Below are 18,739 nucleotides of genomic sequence, written 5' to 3'. Positions count from 1 at the left end.
CATTATATGTCACTTATACCTTAGGTTTTTTTAAAATGGAAAGAATATACCTTTCTCACAGAATGGATGAGTGTTTTTGTATCAGTTTGTACCCAGTTTTGTTTTCATTGTTTTTCACCAAATAGTATTATGATGGACATTTTTCTGTGCTCCCTATCATTATTATCATTATTATTGCTGCCTAAAGTTCCATAGCATATCATATGGACAGATTATAATATACTTAACTATTCTCTTACTATCCGACAAAAGAGTTACTCCTACTTTTTTGTGATATTTTTAAAAAGGATGTTTAAATTGGTATAACCACTTTAGGAAACTAGCAGTAACTACTAAAGCTGAACATATAAAACATACTTTGTGCCTCCTCAGTTTTGTTCTTGAAGTGTATACCAAATAGAAATACATAGTTGTGCCATCAAAAGACACCCAGAAATCTTCAGAGCACTCTTAATAGTAGTTCAGAAATACCCTGGGTGGCTCAGCGGTTTAGTGCCTGCCTTCAGCCCTGGGCATGATCCTGGAGTCCCGGGATCGAGTCCCACACTGGGCTCCCTGCATGGACCCTCTGCCTGTGTCTCTGCCTGTGTGTGTGTGTGTGTGTGTGTGTGTGTGTGTGTGTGTGGTGTATATCATGAATAAATAAATAAAATCTTAAAAAAAAAAAAAAAAGAAAGAAATATGGCCAAATGCCCTCAGCAGTCTAGTGGGTTTTGTGGTATATTCACATAATGGAATACCTTATGCCAGTAAGAATGAATGAACTCCAATTACACATAGTCATGTAAACATATTTCACAAACATGAAATAAGTCAGACATAAGAGAGTAGACACGATGTGATTTTCTTTATATACAAGTTCAAAAACACACAAAACCTACCTATGGTATTAGAAGCCAGGACAGTGCTTACCCTGGAGGTAGGGATAGGGCAGTAGTACCCAGAAAGGGACAAAGGAGAATTTCTGGGAAAACTGCAACAAATATTCTGCTATTTTAAATTTGACAACTTGTACTACTCTTATTTATTCCTACCCTAAAGGACTTTTATGAACCAGAATTTCATGTGGAAATTTCTGATGAAGTCATTTTTCAGTCCGTACATTGCAGTCAAGGTATTTGCAAGCTCTGTCATTACCACAGTGAAATTCAGGCTAGAAATGCAGTAATGTCAGAAAATGAAGTGTGGCAAAACGTATTTTGTGGTGGACTTCACCACTAAAAGTCTGTTTTTCTCCTCCCGCCTCCAAACAATTAGCCTTTCTTTGTCCTCTGAGTGTTACTACACATTCTTACCCACATATGTCACAGATGACCTTTGTCCCATTTACAGTTTATGAATATGAAAAGGCCATAATTGTGTAATCTGGGTTCCTGAAATGCACATGCCAACGTTAGGGCATGATGGAGTTGACCCTGGGTATTGTGGCCACTACCCATGAGAAAATATAGTTCTGCCCTTAGTACTGATAAAAAACATTACATTCCTACCCTACAGCTTCATTGCCTGTACAGTTTGGATGTTAAAGAAGTACAGAGATAATTCCAGATGGTCAAATGTAATAAGTCAGCTGGAAAGGTAGGTCCAATTGGCAAAAAAGAGAGAAAGAGAGATGAATTTATCTTCGTTTCTGTGCATTGATCAGAAGAACTTCAGGAACTGTAGGTAATGCCTAAAAAGTGATTTAAGTTATGTGCAAAGACCCAGTGCTATTCTTAGAACTCCATTCATCTCTTTGACAGCAATGGATACAGGAGACTTAGTCTTTTAGACAGCGCTTACCCTTATTTAACTGGGGCAAGTAATGATTTTGGCTAGATCAGTTATAAAAAGAATGTCAGTTAACTTGTATATGACTTGGAAGGAAGGTGAGAGTTTAGCATTTGCTCCATCTTTACACACATATCCCATCCAACCTTGGACACCTGATTATGACCTCTGGGGTAGTGTTGAAGTGTTACGAGTAAAAACAGTCTCCGAACTAAAGATTTAATCTTTAAAGTGAAGAGATTTTGGCTTCCATTTGGGGTTTGTGCCATTCTGGCCACACCTCACTATTGGGGTGACTTTATTTGGAGTTGGGGGTTGACTGGGCTTCCCCTCTTATGCATTATGAGTTGCTTCAGGATTAAGTAGTACCACAGACCATTTCCTTATCCATCAGACAATATCTCAGGGCAGTACTCCCTTTGACTTGGGTGGTATTTAGGGTTTCTGAAGTCTTGAGTGTTTGTCATCTGACCTTTCGGTGCTAGAGTGGGAAGGTAGAGGCAGGGTCAGGGCAGCAGGAAGAGCTTCTGAGCCATGTCACAAGACATCATCTGTGGCTGTTACTGTATATGGTGTTGCCTTGGATTGGACATGACTTTGGGCGAGTATTGCCAAGTATTGTGCTGGAAGGGAAGTCTTTTTGGTTCAAAACATACACTTTTAAGACAAGCTCGAGTCTGTACATGGCCTACGTCTTACTATAGCTGTGTTGTGATGATGTCACATCCTAAATTTCTGACAGCCAGTTTGGCCTCTGTCTTTATTAAGTTTCTGCAATAACTTCTCAAGAGGTAGTCCTATGTGCATAAATAGTTTTTCTTGTGTGAGATGTTTATTCTCGACAGAACTTAGTGTTTCACATGTTATGGGAAAGCTACTTGTACTTCAAATAATTCATATTGGGAGCTTCTGGGGCCAGGGCTTGGAGTGTCTAGAAGATCTAAAGGAAGAGTTAAACTACATCAGGTATTAACAGCCTGAATAAAAGTATCCACTGAATATGTTAATACGTACCAAAAGGTCTCATCTGTTCAGAAAGTCACCTTGTTAGGTAGAAAAATCTCAATTTTCAGCAAATGTTAATCAGATTCATTTGTATTTTTAATTTCCTTCTGTTCCCTCTTCCATGCTGTGTGGTTCTTCCTTCTGGCTACACAGACTAATATCTGTTTGTGTGCCTCTCTGTACATATTGTAGCTCATTCAGACCAACAAGCTGAAGCACTACCCCAGCCTCCACGGAGACTTCAGCAGTGATTTCCGCCAGCCATGTGTGGTGTTCACTGGGCACCCCTCCCTCCGGTTTGGGGATGTCGTCCATTTCATGGAGCTCTGGGGGAAATCTAGTCTCAACACTGTCATATTTACAGGTAAATAAACAAAACTTTGCCCTTTCTGCTGGGACCATCACTCAACGCACTGACCAAGTGGAGACCAAGGGACGAATTTTGCAGTTAGACAGAAATATAAACACTCATCTGTCATAAATAGCAAAGGGTGAGGAAACCACAGGGGAAAGAGTAAGAATTAAAAAGCAAGATGGACTGTTAGGAAACTGTACTGGACAAAATTTTCATACCAATTTTCAGAGATTTTTCCCTGAGACAGACTTCTGCCGAACTCCTTTTGAGAAGATTTTTGTATGCTGTTTTAAGAACAGCAATAATTCTAGTAACCACTCTTGTTTTACCTTTTAGGAATTATTTCCTGAATTTGGCCTTTCTCCTTCAGTTACAGTTTTTTCTGGCTTACAGTTTTCCTCTGGAGACAAACCCCTCAGAGTAGAACATACCCTTTAATGAGGTCAAGCAGGGGTTTTACTTAAGCACTATATTATCAATTTCAGGTCTTCCTTGAGACTTGGAAATCTTATGGGCAGTAAAGTAAAAAACCTTGACCCAAATCAGGTCCAGTGGACTGTAACCTAACCTAAGTTACCCGTGTCTCTGAGCCTCACTTTTTTCCTTGTGACATGGGGTTATGCTGGCTCCTTACTTGGGCAGCTCTGTGCATTTAGTGAAATGTTATAAGAAGCATTTCATATACTGCCTGGCACATAAAAGCTATTGAGAAAATTATCAGTTAACTTCTTTCTCATTATTTTTAAGACTTGAATGATGGAAGAGTCTAGTAAATCCCCAAAGCTTCAGGATCAGGGACACTGGCGCCCTTCCTTGTGCTCAGCCTGTGCGTGAAGAGTGCCAGAGACCTCCAACATATTACTAGTCAAACAAAGTTGGCTTTATTGACTCATTGCAGCTGGGGAGAACACACCATGAGGAAGTGGGAGGCATCTCAGCGTATGTTGAAAAGAACTTATGGATTTGGGCTTGTGTTGGGTGATTTTTGAGGTGGGTTCACAGATGTGGGACATTGCTCTGAATTGGCTGCTGTCAGGAAATAGGAGTAGTTATATATGATGAGTATCTTAATAATTCTTATCTAAAAGACAAAAAGAATGGAGCTAGATAGGGTAATGTTTGCTCATTTTGTGGTTTGAACAGTGTTGTGGTTTTGTGCTCAGGCATGATTACAGACAGGTTCTTGTTTTTGTTTTGATCCATTGTGGTCACCAAGTGGCCATGTCTGGTGTTAGTGTTCTATGAAATTGTGTCCAACAGGAGAACACCATAGCCTAGCCATGAGTGACAGGCAGGCTCTGGCTAACACCAAGGCCTAGTAGAAAGTGCCAGGAGAGCTCATAAAAAAAAAAAAAAAAAAAAAAGCAGCTGTCAGGGGCCGCTTCTGTCTTTCCCAGCCCCCTTTGGCAAAGAGGAACTCAGGCCACAAGATGACTCACGGTACCCAGAACCTCAGCATTGCCAAGTTTTGCTAAGCAAGAGGTGATCTGAAGAACATTGTCTAGTAGGCCTAAGGGTGGTGTCTCCTGTTCTTTTTGAGGAGCTGTTGACTCTGATACAACAATAGGTACAGTATTCCCATAGGTATGGTCAGAGTATTTGCTATTGTATAAATCTTCCTTTAGCCAGCTAGGAAGAAGTCAAAGGCTGTGTCATGGTCACTTGTGAAGCCTGGTAGTGTCAGAGATGCGTTTTGGACCACTTTTGCAGATTGCATTACAGCCGTGTTAGCCTTGAAGCTCACATAGTCCACACTAAAAGGGAGTCAGTCAGTCAAAAAAGTAAGTAAGTAAGTAAGTAAATAAATAAATAAATAAATAAATAAGTAAATAAAAGGGAGTCAGTCATCTCTCCCAGGTATGTGTGCCTGCCTCATTTAGGAAGGGGTATGTTTCTTAGGGAAACAGGAGCTGCTGGAGGGAGATTAATTTAAAAATCTGAATGTTCCATCAGTTTTCCCAAATGCACTGGATAAGTTAGTGGGACAAGTGAGCGTAAGCCCGAGGGCTATAAGAAGTGGAGACACAGGCTGTTGGTAATCGAAGTATTAATTTTTCACACCAGAAATGTGTCAGTTCCTCTGGTTCATGGTGGGCGAGTGGATAAACCATCCCTGCCAAGCAGGCTGCAGTGAGTGGTTCTGGGGGGAACGAATGGGCCAGCCCAGCAGGCGTGGTTCCCAGTCGTGCTGTGCCAGGCTTTGCAGGAGTATCTGGTGATGTGGGACTGGGATCCTTTTCTTTTCCTCTTGGGGCATCCTGTCAGGTAAGTGGTATGTGCTTTGTCTCATACCTGTGCGTTAACTTTGAGCACTTGATTCAAGTGGCCTGTTCAGGTTTCTCCATTGTGAAGTTCACTGTTTTTATATTTAATCATGATCTTGGCAGGCCCCCGGGGAGACACTTTGAGACTGTATATCCTGGTCTTCCCCCAATTTTTATCTAAATATTTTAGCATCATATATGATCCTGGGTCGGAATAAATTATTACTGTGATGGTTGCCAAATGGCGATTTTTTTTTTTGTTGTTTTCTATATGTTTGTTTGGTGTTCTAACATTTAAAAAAAAAAGCTTTTGCTTCTCCCCCATTTACTTAGTTACCCTTCATTTTATTATTTCCTCACTCTGTGTTGAAAGCCTCAAGCTCACACCCATACCTCCGAATTCCACATCCACCCTGCGCTATTCATTCTGACTCTCCCTTCCCTTATTTGTAAATCACTCTCCCTTCCCTTATTTGTAAATCACTCCTCTTGAGCGATAGGGAATCTGGCTCCCAGCAGCCTCTGGGCACTTACTACTGCCTCACCCTCCCCACCACAGGCCATCTGCTTGGCCTTGACCACACCAGCTGCCTCCTCACTGGGCAGCCACTCTGTTGCCTGCTTTTCAATTTTTGGGTTTTGTTTTTTTGTGTGTGTGCTCTCATTAGAACCCGATTTCTCCTACCTGGAAGCACTGGCTCCCTACCAGCCCTTGGCCATGAAATGCATTTACTGCCCCATTGATACACGACTGAATTTCATCCAAGTGTCAAAGCTGCTTAAAGAAGTGCAGGTAAGGAGGGGGACTGCCAGTGTCTCCCCCGTGTCCCTGTCACCCCCATGTGGTTTGTGTTGCTGTGAGGCGAGGGCTGGCTCTCTTGCTGCATTTCTTGCCTTCCTCATTTCTCTAGCGTCTGCAGAGTGCTGGCACATGTACTACTTAGTTACCCTTCAAAGTAATGAGCTTTCCACTCTGAAAGCAGTTTCCGTTCTGAAGAAATCAAAAGTGGAGGAGAAGCACGCATAAACAGTCTATTATTTTTGATGAGGACCATCTGTGTCCAGTTAAAAGCAAATTGCCCCCACTCCCACCAAAAAAATTGTTGTAGAAACCTACTCATGGAGCCAAAAGATAGTTTAGCTGAAATCTGTATGGGGCCCTGCTGTGCTTGTGGATTAGGACCACACACAGTGTTACTTTGCTTTGCACTAGAGATTTATTTTGGCTTGGTTTTTGTTGCTTTCATTTGTTTATTCCAGTTGCATTTTCTGCCACGGAGAAAGGGCAGAAGTAGTTGGATAAAGTGGTAGGTAAAAGGAAGGCCCTGTGCACAAAAGGAAAATTGTAGTGGGGCGGGGGAGGGAGGGGTTTAAAATCTCCGTGCTGGGCGAGCGACCTCACAGCATATATAGGCGGGCTTGGGGAGGGAAAGAGGCCAAAGGGAGAATTCTCCTTCCCTGTTGCCTCCGGAGCTGAGTGAACGCCAGGATGCCCTGGCTTGTCTCCTGTCACTTGACCTAGTAATTTAGCAGAGTATGGCTAGTCCCTTCACTTTCCTTGGCCTAGGTCAGAAGTGTACTTTCCTCCTCCCAGAGTCTTTGACCTCAGGATAGGTGGCACTACCACAGAACTCTCGGGCAACAAGGAATGGGAAGCTGAGGAGCCTCAGGAATGCAGAGATGGTGGCTTACAGTGATCACTAGCTTGCTGGCCCTCCAGAAAAGAGGATGGGCTTTCTCTAGACATGATTAGAGCAGTGGCTAAGTTTGGGCTGATTTGGTGATTCGATACCCCACCATGTATGCATCAGCACATGGGCAGAAACAGTTAAAAGCCTGTGGTTTTCGTCACTAAGTAACACCTTCCCCCCACCGTCCCTACAGCAGCTCTGTTCTCCCAGAGCCCCAGGCAGTACAGGGACGTTGGGAACTGGCGGCCACCTGGTCTTCACTGCAGAAGGGGCAAACCTGGCTGGAGTCCTCAGGCTGTGACTGTGCAGTCGGGTGGCTTTGAGAAGAGTTACATCATACCACCCAGGTCAGGAAGAGGACAAGTGTGAGCCCAACAGAACAAGTGCTATTTTAAATGCATCCGGTTGGCCTGCTGGAAGGCCTCCTTCCAGGAAGAGAAAGCGAGCTCCAGATCTTAAGAGTGAGCAGTGGCAATACAATGACTCAGTGGGCCACCAGGATCAATTTTTGGTTGCGTGGTCTTTGTCCTCAGTAGCCATTGGTTTACTATTCTTGTCTCTCAAAATGACAGACATTTTGTAAAAAAGCTCTGAATCAGTCTGTCCTAACATACACAATTGAGTATGTGATCTGAGCAGTGCCCTCTGTCGAATACCAGTGGGCCTGCAGATGCCAGAACAATGCCCAACCCCAGAACACTGGACTAGTGTGAAAGTCAGCAGTTCTTGCCTGTCGGCCAACAGTTGCCCCACCAGTCCGTGATGGCAGGTATGACAAGAAGACTATGCCCTCAGGGGCTTAGGGGTCAGGTGAGAATAGGCCCATGGAAGTCACCATCAGAATGACTTAAAAATACTGAAAAAATAAAAAACAAATGGAAAGAGAGGCAGTGGATCCCCCACTAGCCTATGTGGCTGGCAGTTGAGGGCTTTGCCCTGAAATTTTTCTTCCTTTCCCGCACTGCGCTCACCTTTCCTGCTGCCTGTTACTTGGGTTTGAGAGGAGGAGAGATCTGATGGCCCAGAAGAGGCGAGGCGAGCGAGCGTGCGGGGGGACGTGGTGCCAGGGGACATGGACGGCCTCCCTGCTCACCCCACCCATCTCGTGTGTTCTCAGCCGCTCCACGTGGTCTGCCCCGAGCAGTACACGCAGCCGCCCCCCGCGCAGTCCCACCGGATGGACCTGATGATCGACTGCCAGCCGCCTGCCATGTCGTACCGGCGGGCCGAGGTCCTTGCCTTGCCCTTCAAGCGTCGCTACGAGAAGATCGAAATCATGCCTGAGGTGAGCCGTTCTCTGTCTCATGGTCAAACCGGGGCTTTCCACATGGTCTCAGAAAGAGGCCTGTCCCAGAGGTGGCTTTCTTTTCGCTTTGTTTCAAATGCTGATGAGCCAAAGAACGCAGGCCCTTAAGCAAGGAACTGGGAAGAGAGGTGGGATCTTCAGAATCTCTCATTTTCCAGGTAGCGAAGTAACAGCTTCCTAACTCTTCCTTCAGTGGGGGACATTTATTATATCTGCTTTTTCTGTATTATAAATCATGCTTTCAGAAATATTCTTTTACAGAAATCTTTGTTCGTGTACAGAATGTAGAGAGAACTAAAAGCGTCATGGCGTTTTGCGGGGGAGAGGTCTGTGTGAGATGCAGGGGTTAAAAATGTGCCGCCACCCATCAGGTTTTGCTACTACTAAAGGATACTTATATCTCCCCCAAATGAGTGTGTCCTCTGCAGCTTCCTCATAATCCTCCTCCTTTGTCCCTGTAAAGTGCAAGACAGGAGACCTGATGTGCCAGCCCTTGTGCACGTGTTCTGGTAGGAAAACCCTCTCTGTTCAGGGAGGCGAGGGCTGCGTCCCCCCTCGCAGAGGCCTCTGAGTGGCATTGGGGTTGTTGTGGGCTCCGGGTAGACTTGCCCTGTGGCACAGCGGCCTCTTAGATTTCGCTCGCGGGGCTGCCCATATTCCCATGGTGCCCTTCCCAGGCCTCCCAGGCAGCCTGCCCTGTGAGGGGAGTAAACTGCAGGGTCGGGAGGAAGAGGATGTGTTCGGGTGGGCGTTGTTGGGAGACTGGAGTTTCGTGAAACAGTTCTCCCGTTCCTTTCAAATACCCTAAGCTGCTTCCTCTGCCCTTGGGATATTGATCTTCATATTGATGTAAATGACGTCTTGTGTATTTATTTATTTTTGTTTCTACAAAGGAGACTTGGATAGCTCGGAGTCTATGTGTGTAAGAGCAATAGTCAGCAAAGCCTGGGAGCTGGGGCTTCTCGCAGGGTCAGGCATCGCTGCCAGTGGCTGCGCTGGGGCTCTAAAGCTGCCTAGGTTCTAGAAGGGGGTACTTGTCGGACTCAGGTAGGGAAAGAGATGGCTCCCCTGGCTAAAGGTTGACTGTTCCACCTTTGGGAGAAGTCAGATTGCCAGGAATTAGTTCACTGAGTCCAAATGTCCCTGTCCTTCCTGCCTGACACTAGTCACCTGGGGTTTTGAGGACAGAGGCAGAGGCCGGCATGAAAAGTCAGCACCCAACAGGTGTTTTGAGTAGGGAGAAGCCCTTAGAGGTTTCTGAGAGATCCTGTGAAAGTGTGAGGAGCTGCCTGGAAGTCATCTGAGAGGTGGCTGTGAGGTGCGGCGGTTCAGGGTACGAGGCCGTGGCAGGTTGTGGGCGGTTCATCATTTGGGGGTGAACTAACAAAAGGGCGAGGCAGAAGGGTCAGCTGGGCCCCAGTATGCGACGGCACAAGCTTGCTCGAGGTGGCTGCTGAGGGTCGTGGGCCGCCTCCAGGAAGAGCAGCCACACTGGTCTAAGAACGTCGGGCTCAGGCTCGTTCTGTTTCTCTTACCTCCTTTCGTCCGTGTGATGTATTTTTTATTAAAGTTATTTTTAGATTTTTTTTTTTTTTACCTTCTTTCGTCCTTAAAATTATGTGGTATTTTAGACTCCAGTGATAGAAACAAAAGTTGAAAAGAAAATGAAGAATGGTGGTCACAGAAGGCTCAGCTCCCTTCCCGCCGGGAACGAGCCAGTGGGTGTGTAAAGCCGGCCTTGGCTGGCACCAGCCATCGCCATCTGTGAGCTCTCTGAGGAGGCCGAGCTGCGACCCAGCGCAGCCTCCTGGTCCCGACTTGGGGTGGTGAGGCTGCAGCACCTTGCCCCCCACATTTAGGTGAGGCCCACTGAAACCCGTTTGCTTCCAGCTTGCAGATGCGCTGGTGCCCATGGAGATTAAGCCTGGCATTTCCTTGGCAACCGTCTCGGCTGTGCTGCACACGAAAGATAACAAGCACATCCTTCAGGTATGGGGGAGGGTGGGCCGGGCTCACGTCCCTAAGGAGCCGCTGGGGCCCGTGAAGCCCAGGAACCCCCAGACACCCCCACCAGCGGTCCCAGCACTACCGCCAGCACAAGCCAGAGACCAGACTCCTTAATGGATGAGATGTGAAACAGAGAGAACACTGCGTATAAATTCTTCGCTACTTATTCTCTGGCCACATGCCTCAGAGAGTTAAAAGGGAAGAGCAGCTATTATTCATGGAGCTGGGGCCGCACCTCACCCTGAGTGCCCTTCCCGCCTCCGAAAGTACTGGTGGTGCTCACAGCTCCCACGGGCACCTTCCTCAGACCCGCGGTGCGGAGCACAGCACCAGGCGGCGGGAGCCCCCAGAGTGGCGGGCAGCCCCTCGGCCCCCAGGAGGCCTCCCCTACCCAACATGCCTGTGGGGCGGGCAGCAGCTGGGCACCTGTGAGCCACCCCAGCCCACAGACTGCAGCGCCTTGTCCCGGCACCTCGTGCCCCACCTCCACCCTGTGTTTACCGCCTCGTGGGGCAGCTCCTTGGGCCCTGCTCCTCACCCCTGAGAAGAACTCTTTCTACACTTGGGACTGTGCTGCCATGTAAAATATGCAAGGCGCCATCCTAGGTCCTTGCCATCCTTACTTCTCACCTTCCCACTTCATCCTCACAAAATTCTCACAAAATCACCATCACTTTATAGGCAGTTTCTCTGACCTTCATTTTAACCCATCAGCTTGACCCCACAGCTGGTGGCCTTGGCCACCGTGCTGCTGTCACACCTACAGTTATCAACACAGTTTATTAAGAATTTATTCAGAAAATACCAAAATGAATCCCTTAAAAATTAAAAATGAGGCTTGCCTTTGGCCCAGGGCGCGATCCTGGAGACCCAGGATCAAGTCCTGCGTCGGGCTCCTGGTGCATGGAGCCTGCTTCTCCCTCTGCCTGTGTCTCTGCCTCTCTCTCTCTCTCTCTCTCTATGTGACTATCATAAATAAATAAAATAAAAATAGAAATAAAAACAAAAAAAATTAAAATGAGGCTTGCTAAAAGGAAGATTTCTTTGCCAGAAAAGGCACTGATGCTGTGTGGATGCTTTGGCATTAGCTTCTGTTATAAAGAACACCACGTGGAGCCCCCAGCTCCTGGCAACCCTGAACTCCAGGGCCAGCTGACCTCACAGCAGGGATGAGTCTGGGCCGGGTGCTGGGGCCTCCTTCAGGGAGGGCAGCAGTGCCCAGGGAGGGATGGGCAGATGGGCTCTGGCTGTGGCCTGCGCTGACCTCCCCTGTACTCAGGGTGAGGGGCTTGATGACGTTGTGTTTTCTCCGGCTCTAGCCTCCCCCCAGGCCCACCCAGCCCACGGGTGGTAAGAAGAGAAAGCGGGCAAGCGATGACATCCCAGACTGCAAAGTGCTGAAGCCACTGCTGAGCGGCTCCATCCCTGTAGAACAGTTTGTGCAGACGCTGGAGAAGGTGAGTGCTGCCCAGACTGCACAGGAGCTGGATGTTGCTCCTTTTTCTCCATCTCCACTGTCTGAGCTACTGACCCTGAAGCCTCTGCTTGATCCAGGGTCATGGCAGGAACAGAACCAGGGGAGGGTCCCAGAGAGTTGAGAGAAGACCATGCCCCCTCTTCCCTGTAGGCCCCCCATTTCTTCTCTGCCAGCCCGTTCCTTCCCCTGAGACCCCAGGCCCCTAGAAGACTGCCTTACCACACCCCATTTCTTATGGGAACGAGACCAGGGAAGGCCCTTCAGAAACCTAGGTGCGACAGATGGGCAGGGGGGGAAGGCCAGATAAAGAAAACTTAGTAAGTCTGCCCCCTTGGAGCCTCACTTTTCAAGAAGATCCTTGCTGTCAGAGCGCCAGCCTGGCTGTGTCATAGGAGACAGGAGGCGCGGGACTGGGGGGCAGTGAGGACAGAGGTGCTACTGGATCCCTGGGAGTTGGAGAAGCAGACAGGAGGCAAGAGGGGGAGGCAGTAGGCGGTCCTCTGGTGTCAGCCTCTGGCCATTAGTCATTTAATCTTCCCTGAAGGAGAGACCACAGCCAAGTTGTGCGGCTCTCCTGGCCCAAGGGTGGGAATGCTGTATGGGAGTTAGCACTGATGCTGTGAACATGGCAGGGCCAGCTTCCTCGGGACTGAGCAGTGCTCTGGCCCCTATTGGTAGGACTCTGCTTGACTTGTTTTTTAAAAGCTCGAAACAACTTGCTTTCCCAGAATCCCCTGCACTTAGTTCTTCTGCTTGGCTCATCTAGCAGTTGACCCTTAGGAACTGACCCTGACTTTCTCCACCATTTCTGCCTCATCTCCTCCTGCAAGAGGAATAGCAGTGCCTGCCCCAGCCTGCACACGAGCTTTCTAGGACTAAGGGTTGAGATTCCCTAGCCTATGTCCATTACCCATCTTGTGGCCCTTTCAAGCAAGTCAGTCTTATTTCTATTTCTTTTCCTCTCTTTCAACTTTGTGTGATGTGTAAGAAAATTCTGTAACTCACATTAAGGTAGCTAGAGAAGTATTTGCCCTGCTGCCTTGTCTCCTTCTCCCTCAAGAAGGATTTGCCGAATCACAAGGTCACTGGTATCTTGCTTTGAGGAATGGTATTTTCCTGGGACAGGATGGAGCTTTTTTCTAATCAGGGACCATTGGCAGAGTTCGGAGGCTGCTGATGGAAAGCCCAGGGTCCTAGACTCCTGAACCAAGCTCTTGGATGTGCTCCTCAAGATAGCTCACAATAGCTTAAGTGGGTAGTAGAAACTTTGTTGTGTTTTGCATGAGATCTTGGATGTTTGGAGGCTTCTTTTAAAGTATACGAAGTATACGAAGCTGTGTTTCCATTGCTGTAGAAGGTCCTGTGACAAGGGAGCATAGCATATATTAGCATATATTAGGGAGCATAAAAAATGACAGTTTTTAGAATGTTCAGTTTAGCCAAGGCTAGGAAGTGTCATTTCTCAGAACCGTCAGTTGCTCCCATGTCCTCCTGCCTTTCAGTCCACCCCTTGCTTCAGAGTATCCATCATCCTCCTTTCTCTTTTCTTTTGGAGCAGCATGGCTTCAGCGATATTAAGGTAGAAGACACAGCGAAGGGCCATATTGTCCTGCTCCAGGAAGCTGAGACACTCATCCAGATTGAGGAAGATTCAACGCATATCATCTGTGACAATGATGAGATGCTCAGGGTACGACTGCGGGACCTCGTTCTCAAATTCCTACAGAAGTTCTAAATGGAACAGCTAAGCCATTTCTACTTCACTGAAATCCTACAGTCCTTCGCTGTGGCTGCCCAGCACAAACTGAGGAAGGGCGTAAAAAGTTGGCCACGTCTTTGTGGTGTTCTCTGGCTTAAGGAATAAAGAAGTGGCCTTTGAGGAACGTGATTATCCACAGATATAGCCAGAATCTCCTGGGCTAGATTTTTAGCACTGTTGTGGGCAAGAACTTATGCTTTAAACTTAAACTCCTTTTCTTCCCAAACCTGTCTCCCTTGGGTGGCCAAGATGGAAAGGCGGCAAGCTGAGGAGTAGCATAAGTAGCAGCTTTCCCAGAAGTGAATGGTGGAAGGAGGGGTGAAATGATGAATGACGTAAGCAGTCTGTGTTTTTTTGTGGTGTCCTAGGCCTTGGGCAGGGGAACTAGCATTGGGTTGTGTTTTATTTACTTGTCTACAGTGCTATACCTAATAAGAAAGATGATCCAAAAAAAAAACTGGCATAACGAACCATCTATTTGTATTTTATACCGTGAGCCCATTTTGTTAATAAAACTTATTTTTTTATAGAAGTATCTGTGCTCTGTTGAACCTCGAATGTACACATTGATTTAGTGTCTGAAAAAGTATGAAACTATACAGAACAGCATAAACTTAGAAAATACCATAATGGGGAACCTGGATGGCCCAGTCAGTTAAGCATCTGACTCTTGATGTCAGCTCAGGTCTTGATCTCAGGGTCATGAGTTCAAGCCTTTTGTTGGGCTCCACACTGGATATGGAATCTACTTTAAGAAAAATACCATAGCAAATTTTAGTTTGGTGCATGCAAGCATATAACCCAACATTATTTAAAAACTCACATATTTTTCTTAAATTGTATGAAAATGTGCTTAACTTTATATGAGCCACATCTGTATAAAAAAACACCCAACATGGGGGCACTTGGGTGGCTTTCTCTGTTGGGCATCCAACTTCTGATTTCAGCGCCTATCATGATCTCAGGACCCTGAGATTGAGCTCTTTGTTGGGTTCCAGCTCAGTACAGAGTTAGCTTTTCACCCTCCCTCCCCCTCTGCCCCTCTCCTGCATTCTCAAATAAATAAATCAATAAATAAAATTTAAAAAAAAAAAAAACACCAACACAGATTGGTAACAGCAGCCTTAACCTTCTGGGGAAAGGTCCAGAACACATAGCTCAGGGTCTGCTAGTTAATCATTACCCACCACTGCCTTTCCCACAGATGGTCAGGATTCTCTGTGTTAAGCAGAGCATTAAACTTAGAAACAAGAGTGAAGAAGCCTCCAATGCTGTATGATGATACATTCCTTTAAGCCAGGCAAACTGGTGGACAGGAAAGGGAGACGCTTCTTTCCTCTGGCCCCAAGTCTAATTTTTCTCCTGCCTCCAGAAACAAAGCTGAATGTTGGCTCATCATTTTATGCCACTGTGGGTAGGTTGGAAACATCTGATGTTCTCAAATTCACTGCAGTGAACCTATGGATAAACAACATTACTCTTCTTTGAACCCAGAATGAGGTTAGAAATAACCAACTACAATTCCAGAGGAAGTGGCAGCTAAAACCTAGACACAGGCAGTGTAGAACTCAGCCGAAAATGTTTAATCTTGCCAGAGGCTAGCTAGAGCCAACATCGATCATGAGACTAAAGATTAAATACCACAGTCTCTACTGCTGCTTAGTAGCGCATTATGGGTTTTAGTCACATCATAAAAACATTATCTTCCCATCTATAGATTCAATAAAATCTTTAGCAAAATTCCAATGACATTTTTCACAGAAATAGGAAAAAACAACCCTAAAATTTGTGTGGAACCACAAAAGACCCTGAATATTTAACCAAAGTAATCTTGAAAAAGAACAAAGATAGAAGCATCACAATTCCTGATGTCAAGCTTTATTACAAAGCTATAGTAATCAAGACAGTATCGTACTAGCATAAAAATAGACACATAAACCAATGGTACAGACTTGAGAGCCCAGAAATAAACCGACACTTACACAGTCAACTAAGATTTGTCAAGGGAACCAAGAATACTCTTTGGGAAAAGGAGAGGTTTTTTTCAATAAATGGGAAACTCTATAACCACATGCAGAGGAATTAAATTGGACTGCTGTCTTACACCAAAAATTAACTTAAAAAAGATCAAAGCTTTAAATTTGAGACTCAAAACTACTAGAAGAAAACATGGGAAAAAGCTCCTTGACACTGGCCTTGGCAATAATTTTTTGGATATGACCCCAAGCACAAGCAACAAAAACAAAAATCAACAAGTGAAACTACATCAAACTAGAAAATTCTGCACAGCAAAGGAAACCATCAACAAAATGAAAAGGGAGCCTACCAAATAGGAGAAAATATTTGTAAACCATCTATCTGACAAGGAGTTAATATCCAAAGTATATAAAAAACTCATACAACTCAACAGAAAAAAATTTTTGACTTAAAAAAGGGCAAAGGACTTGAATAGACATTTTTCCAAAGAAGGCATACAGATAGCCAACAGGTACATGAAAAGGTGCTCAACATCACTAATTGTCAGGAAAATAAATGTTCAAAAACATGAGATACCACCTCACACCTGTTAGAATGTCTATCCTCAAAAAGACAAGAAATAACAAGTGTTGGCAAGGATGTGGAATAAAGGGAATCCTTGTGACCTGCTGGTAGGAATTGGTGCAGCTACTATGGAAAACAGTATGAAGTACCTCAAAAAATTGAAAATACAACCACATGATCCGGCATTCCACTTCTAGGCATATAGCCCAAGGAAATGGAGCTGTTCTCTCAGATATCTGCAGCCCCCGTGTTCACTGCAGCAGTAGTCACAATAGCCAACACAGGGAAGCAGCCTAAGTGTCCATCGATGGAGAAATGGATAAAGAAGATGTGGGACATACAAACACAAAATGGGATATTATTCAACTATTAAAAAAAAAAAAACCCACACAAGAAAGTTCTGCCTTTTACAAGATGGATGGACCTTAAGGGTGTTATGCTATGTGAAATAAATCCAAGAAAGACAAATACTGTACAGGCACACCTTGTGGTGGTGTGCTTTGCAGATACTGCATTTTTTACAAGCCACAGGTTCAAGACTTGAGTGGAGGAAGTGACTGCAGATGTGGGGGAAACAGCAAGAGAACTAGAATTAGGAGTGGAGCCTGGAGGTGGGACTGGACTGATGCGATCTCATGATCAGACTTGAACAGGTGAGGAGCTGCTTCTATGCATGAGCGAAGAAATGGAGTCTTGAAAAGGAGTCTACTCCCAGTGAGGATGCTGGGAAGACTGTTGAAAGGACAACAGAGGATTTAGAATATTACAGAAACTCAGTTGATAAAGCAGCAGGAAGGTGTGAGAGGATGGACTCCAATTTTGAAAGAAATTCTGTGGGTAAAATGCAAGCAGCATGTGATACTATAGAGGAGTCATGAAAGGAAGCATGTTGTTTTATTTGGAGAAATTGCCACAGCCACCCCAGCCTTCGACACCCTCACCCTAATCCATCAGCAGCTGTCAGTGCCAAGACAAGACCCTCCACCAGCAGAAAGATTACAACTTGCTGAAAGCTCAGATGGTAGTCAGCATTTTTTATCAATGAAGTATTTTTAAATTAAGGTATGTATTTTTTAGACATAGTGCTGTTGTAGACTTCATAGACTACACTATAAACATAACTTTGATAGGCACTGGGAAACCAAAAAACTAATTTGACTTTCTTTATTGCCACATTCACTTTATTGCAGTGGTCTGGAACCAAACCTGCAGTATCTCCAAGGTACTCCTGTCTGTTCTCACTCATATGTGGAATCTAAAAAATGCAAACTCAGAGAGTAGAATAGTGTTTGCCAGAGGCTGGGGGGTGGGGCAATGGGGCGATGTTGGTCCAAGGGTACAAACTTCAGCAAAAAGATGAGTAACTTCTGTGGCTCTAGGTCATGGACAGCATGGTGACTATGTAATTAACAATACAGTAGCTTCTACTGTATTGAAAGTTAGAAGAGTGGATCACCACAAAAGTTATCATCATGAAAATGGTAATTATGGGGATCCCTGGGTGGCGCAGCGGTTTGGCGCCTGCCTTTGGCCCAGGGCGCGATCCTGGAGACCCGGGATCGAATCCCGCGTCGGGCTCCCGGTGCATGGAGCCTGCTTCTCCCTCTGCCTGTGTCTCTGCCTCTCTCTCTATCTCTCTGTGACTATCATAAATAAATAAAAAATTTTTTAAAAATGGTAATTATGTGAGGGGATGGAGCTGTCAACCAACCTTCTAGTGGTAATCATTTCTCAAAAGGTACATGTATCAAACCGTCACGCTGTACAGCTTAAACTTACACATTATCTAGGTCAATAATACCAGTAAAGCTAGTGAAACACATTATTTTACATGTATTAAACTGAAGCATTTTTGGAGTTACAGTACCACAGGTCTTCAAAAGTGTTTTGCCCACATCTTGTCATTAGGCACGCAGACTTGCTTCTCATTTCTCTTATGTTGTTATGTGAGACCACTGCAGGAAATGGAGGTGTGTAGCCTGTGCACAATAATTCTTGTGGTGGCAGGATTTATCCCTTACTCTTCGCTATGACAAACCACAGTAATAATTCCTAACTTTCCTGACGTCCAACTAGGAAATCAATCACAAATAAAAGTAACTTTATTTTGAATATACGAATTTTGAATTACTAAAAGCATTATCAACTAAAAGTTTGCTGACATGTTGGAGATTATCTAATTTTTAATCTAGTAACTAGTTGCAGTGTACACAGTATTTTTGACATTACAATAAAGTCTCTTCCAATCATCAGTAAGCCTTTCCAATCCTCAGTGAGCATGTATTAGGCACCTATTATAATCTGTGCATTGTGCTGTCTCTCTTGAATATAGCTCACAGAGTAACAGACAAACATAAGTTTCTCCTAATTTCTCATAAATACAGAGGAACAAATTTCCAAGACTGTGTGTGTGTGTATGTGTGTGTGTGTGTGTGTGTGTGTAAAATGGAATATTATCCAACCATAAAAAGGAAGTTCTGACAAATGCTACAACATGATGAATCTTGAAAACATGCTGAGTAAAAAAAAAAAGAGAAAGAAAGAAAAAGAAAACATGCTGAGTA

The 18,739-nt window shown here is 45.1% G+C and overlaps 1 protein-coding gene across 1 annotated transcript in view; it reads left to right on the top strand.

Moving 5' to 3' along the window:
• INTS9 (integrator complex subunit 9) overlaps positions 1-14,166 on the top strand; it is a 101,787-nt gene extending 87,621 nt beyond the window's left edge. The window contains exons 12-17 of the mRNA XM_041767057.1: positions 2,968-3,139; positions 6,063-6,187; positions 8,203-8,370; positions 10,282-10,380; positions 11,718-11,855; positions 13,434-14,166. Coding sequence (XP_041622991.1) covers positions 2,968-3,139; positions 6,063-6,187; positions 8,203-8,370; positions 10,282-10,380; positions 11,718-11,855; positions 13,434-13,610 — 879 coding nt within the window. The 3' untranslated portion in view covers positions 13,611-14,166. The remainder of the gene's footprint in view (positions 1-2,967; positions 3,140-6,062; positions 6,188-8,202; positions 8,371-10,281; positions 10,381-11,717; positions 11,856-13,433) is intronic.
• The last annotated feature ends 4,573 nt before the right edge of the window (positions 14,167-18,739 follow it).

This window comes from Vulpes lagopus, chromosome 8 (assembly GCF_018345385.1).
Source record: "Vulpes lagopus strain Blue_001 chromosome 8, ASM1834538v1, whole genome shotgun sequence".
NCBI lineage: Eukaryota > Metazoa > Chordata > Mammalia > Carnivora > Canidae > Vulpes > Vulpes lagopus.
This window is presented reverse-complemented; position numbering and strand designations above follow the sequence as displayed.